Raw genomic sequence first — 3,471 nt, 5'->3', positions numbered from 1 at the left:
ATTTCAAACTTGTGCAACCTTCAGTTGCGATGGTTCCTTTGCCCTTCACTGCTATTTTTGTTCCATTTCCAATTCTGACTTTTGTATTGTAGGTTACATCAAGATTTTTGAATAATTCTTGATCATAGGTCATGTGTACATTTAAGCTTAAAACTACATAATTATTTTACTTCTCTATTTTATATTTGCATAGCTTAAATCCCCATCTAAGTTATATTCTTCGGTTTTTATTTATATGTTTTAGATTTGTACAGCCTAAATTATTTGACAGGTTTAAACGCAATAATGGATTCTTCTCGCAGGTGAGTATTGATATATCAAATTAATTGGATTTCTCTGTGATACATTTTCAGGATTTTATTGTTTTGTAATCGCAAGAGGGGATTATTTTAACTAGCATTGATTGCAAAAGAAGTAACCAGCATTCAAGTCAACACGTAAAAGGCTGAAGAAACTTTCCCACTACCTTCCTTTAAAATTTGTACAAAAAAAATAAAAATAAAATAAAGGTATTATACCTCCCATCCAAAAGAAAAAGAAAGGTAGTTCTGTTTCTGACAGCAAACATTGCTTAAGAAACAACACAGTGCTCATGCTCATCCAAATTGGTAGTTGGCAACATCAGCCAAAGGTATGGAGATTTGTGTGTTTTGCTTCATCTATTGTTGGACTTGTCTGTAATGCTTTGAGCTCCTCTTTCAATCATTTACTTGGAAATTGGAGCTGGTGGAAGTTACTTCTTTACATTGTTTTCAGTTTTTTAATCTCCCTTTCCACCTTGTTTGCAAAGACATGGGAATACTCCAACTCTCGCTGTTTGGAAGCTCACACAGCATTTTCTGTTTTGCTTATCACTTCTGTATACTCCTTTTTCCTTGATAAAGATCTGAAACAGAAAGCAGATGCCTATAGTTTGCTTTCTTGTGTTGCTTTTGCTCTCATGTCTCTAGGCTTGTCTAGGCTCAGTCAGTTAGGATTTGAGGTTGATCTCCTCTATTTTTTCTGTGCACTTTTGACGGTACAACTTATGAAAATAAAATTGTGGCTCGTCACTGTTGGAGGAGCTTTCAGTTATTCCCTCATCCTTCTTCGTTCCAATTTGGATCTTCAACCAAGAAGTGGGTATCAAGAACTTCAACACCAAGATCATGTAGTCGTTGAAATTGGTTCTCATTTACAACCACATGGAACCAGTAATAGTGTTACTCAAGCGGATTCAACCCAAACAATTATGGATAGTTCACAACCACACCGTGTCATTGATATGGTTTGGCCTTCAAGAGGAACAAGGCACAGTGCTTCTCAAGTAGTTTCACCTCAAGAGGGTGGTGCTGGTGGTGCCCCTCCAGAAAACATTTATGGTACCAAGGAATGTTTCATGGGTTGTATAGAGGCTCTTCAGAAGGAGAATGGGACCGTTATCAGAGCAATTTCCATGCATGTAGACAAATACCTTAAAGCTCGTGTTCTTAGTGAGGAGCATAGTTCAGTGCCAGAATTGCATGGCGACGACAACATGGTGGTGGATTCATTGCCGTCAGGAATGATCAGCAAGCTTCGTGAAAGTGTACAGAAGATGGTGTCAGATGGATTTGAGGAGGAATGTTTGCACGTGTACAGTAATTGGCGGAGGGAGTTTCTGAAAGAGTGTCTCTGGGCATCAGGGTTGCAAGATCAAGAGCTCAACGGGGAGGACATTAACAACTCGGAGAAGATTGAGATGCTGATAAAAGCTATGAACATAGCTGCGAGGATGCTCTTTCCCAATGAAAAAAGACTCTTCAATCGTGTCTTTAGGGGCTCCATTCTCAATGGAGAGTTTCATTTCAGGGAACTTTGCACGGAATTGGCTACTGGTCTGCTGAACTCTGCCCTTGCTTTGGGAACATGGAGTCCTTACATGTGCAACACATTGAAGGAGTTGATACATGAGTATGAATCATTTACAATACGAAGAAATATTGTAGTGGTCCTGATAAGGCAGAGATTGTGCATTTATGAGGCTTTGGGAGACGTATCACTCATTCCTGGTGGCGGGATTCATCCCCTTACCCTTGAAGGAATGTACTTTATTTATTTGGTTTACAGAAATTGGGAAATTAGGAAACTTAGCCAAGATTTAAAGGAGGGAAAGATTCCATTATCTGTGTACAAAGACAAAGTGAGAATTCTGTTAAAGAGTAGTTTGGACGACAAGTCCAAAAATGGTAATAACCGTGAAGTGGTGTACTACATTAATTCTCGACACCAAAGTAGGGAGGATAAACTTAGAGTAGGTTTAGATGAAATGATTTCACCAGTGTTGATTTACAGGACGATAGAGCTTTTAGAGAGCAGTTTAGAAGTCAACTCAGAAAATTACAAAAACCCTTCTTTGGGTTATGTTTTCATCATGAACAACCGGAGATTCATTGAATTAGAGGCAAAACTGAATAGACTGGGACCTGCTTTAGGAGATGACTGGCTCCACAAAAACATAACAAAGTTCCAAGAAAACCTTGAGCTCTACCTAAGAAGCTCATGGAATAAGATTTTGGACTTTTTGAAGGTAGACATCAACCAACCAGAGCCTAGTATTACAGCCGAGCTGATGAAAGACAACCTTTATTGGTTCAACGAACACTTTGATGAGACATGCAACATTCAGACTGCATGGTCTGTCTGTGATGAGGAGCTAAGGGAACAAATAATAAAATCCATAGAAAACATGCTGTTGCCAGCGTATGGAAGTTTCCTTGGAACATTTGAGGAATTTGTTGGGAAGAATGCTTATAAATACATTAAGTATGGAATTTTTGAGGTTGAAGATCGACTCAACAAATTGTTTCTTTTAAGGGAGTAGATAAAATGTTTGCTGGAATAGAAGGAATGATTAAGTGAGTTAGATTTAGAGAACAATAGTTTTATTATCTCAGTTCCAAAGGATTTGCTCTGTATACTACTGAATGTTTAACCTATCCATGGATACTTCCTGGATTTATGCCAACTGTCATTGGTCTGCTCTGTTGTGCAATGAGCTTCTTTTTCCAATACCTACCTACATTATTACAAGTATTTTGATACACATGAAAGTTAGGCAGACTTTTAGAAGTTTGACATTCATAAAAGTCTATGGTTTATCAAATTCAATGTCTTGAAATACATGTTGCACATATACTAAGTCCTCTCAGGAAGCATTCCTCTCACTTTGAGAAACCATGTTACTGCAATCACCGTGGAGACAAAAGAAATGAAGTACCACAATATTATAAGAGTATTCCGATCTCCTTTATAATACATTGAAAATTTAAATTTTATTTTGAAAAAGAGAAAAATGGCATGTCTGCACCCGATAATTGAGAAAATCACAGTTAGCATGTTTGATCATGTATCAATTTTCATCATTTCATCCATAAATATTTACTTAGGATTTGAAATGATCCATCACCATTTCCCTTAAGGAAATTTGTCCTTTCTCTATGGAAGTTAAAC

At 37.5% G+C, this 3,471-nt stretch overlaps 1 protein-coding gene across 1 annotated transcript; it reads left to right on the top strand.

Annotated features, from left to right (window-relative positions):
• Positions 1-582: 582 nt before the first annotated feature.
• Positions 583-3,205, top strand: LOC106763388 (exocyst complex component EXO70B1-like). Its single transcript, XM_022781664.1, has 2 exons — positions 583-631; positions 757-3,205. The coding sequence occupies exon 2, from the start codon at positions 941-943 to the stop codon at positions 2,840-2,842; it is 1,902 nt and encodes a 633-aa protein (XP_022637385.1). The 5' UTR covers positions 583-631; positions 757-940; the 3' UTR covers positions 2,843-3,205.
• Positions 3,206-3,471: the final 266 nt, after the last annotated feature.

This window comes from Vigna radiata, chromosome 6 (assembly GCF_000741045.1).
Source record: "Vigna radiata var. radiata cultivar VC1973A chromosome 6, Vradiata_ver6, whole genome shotgun sequence".
Lineage (NCBI taxonomy): Eukaryota > Viridiplantae > Streptophyta > Magnoliopsida > Fabales > Fabaceae > Vigna > Vigna radiata.
Note: the sequence above shows the minus strand (reverse complement) of the source record. Positions and strands in the feature narration are given on the sequence as shown.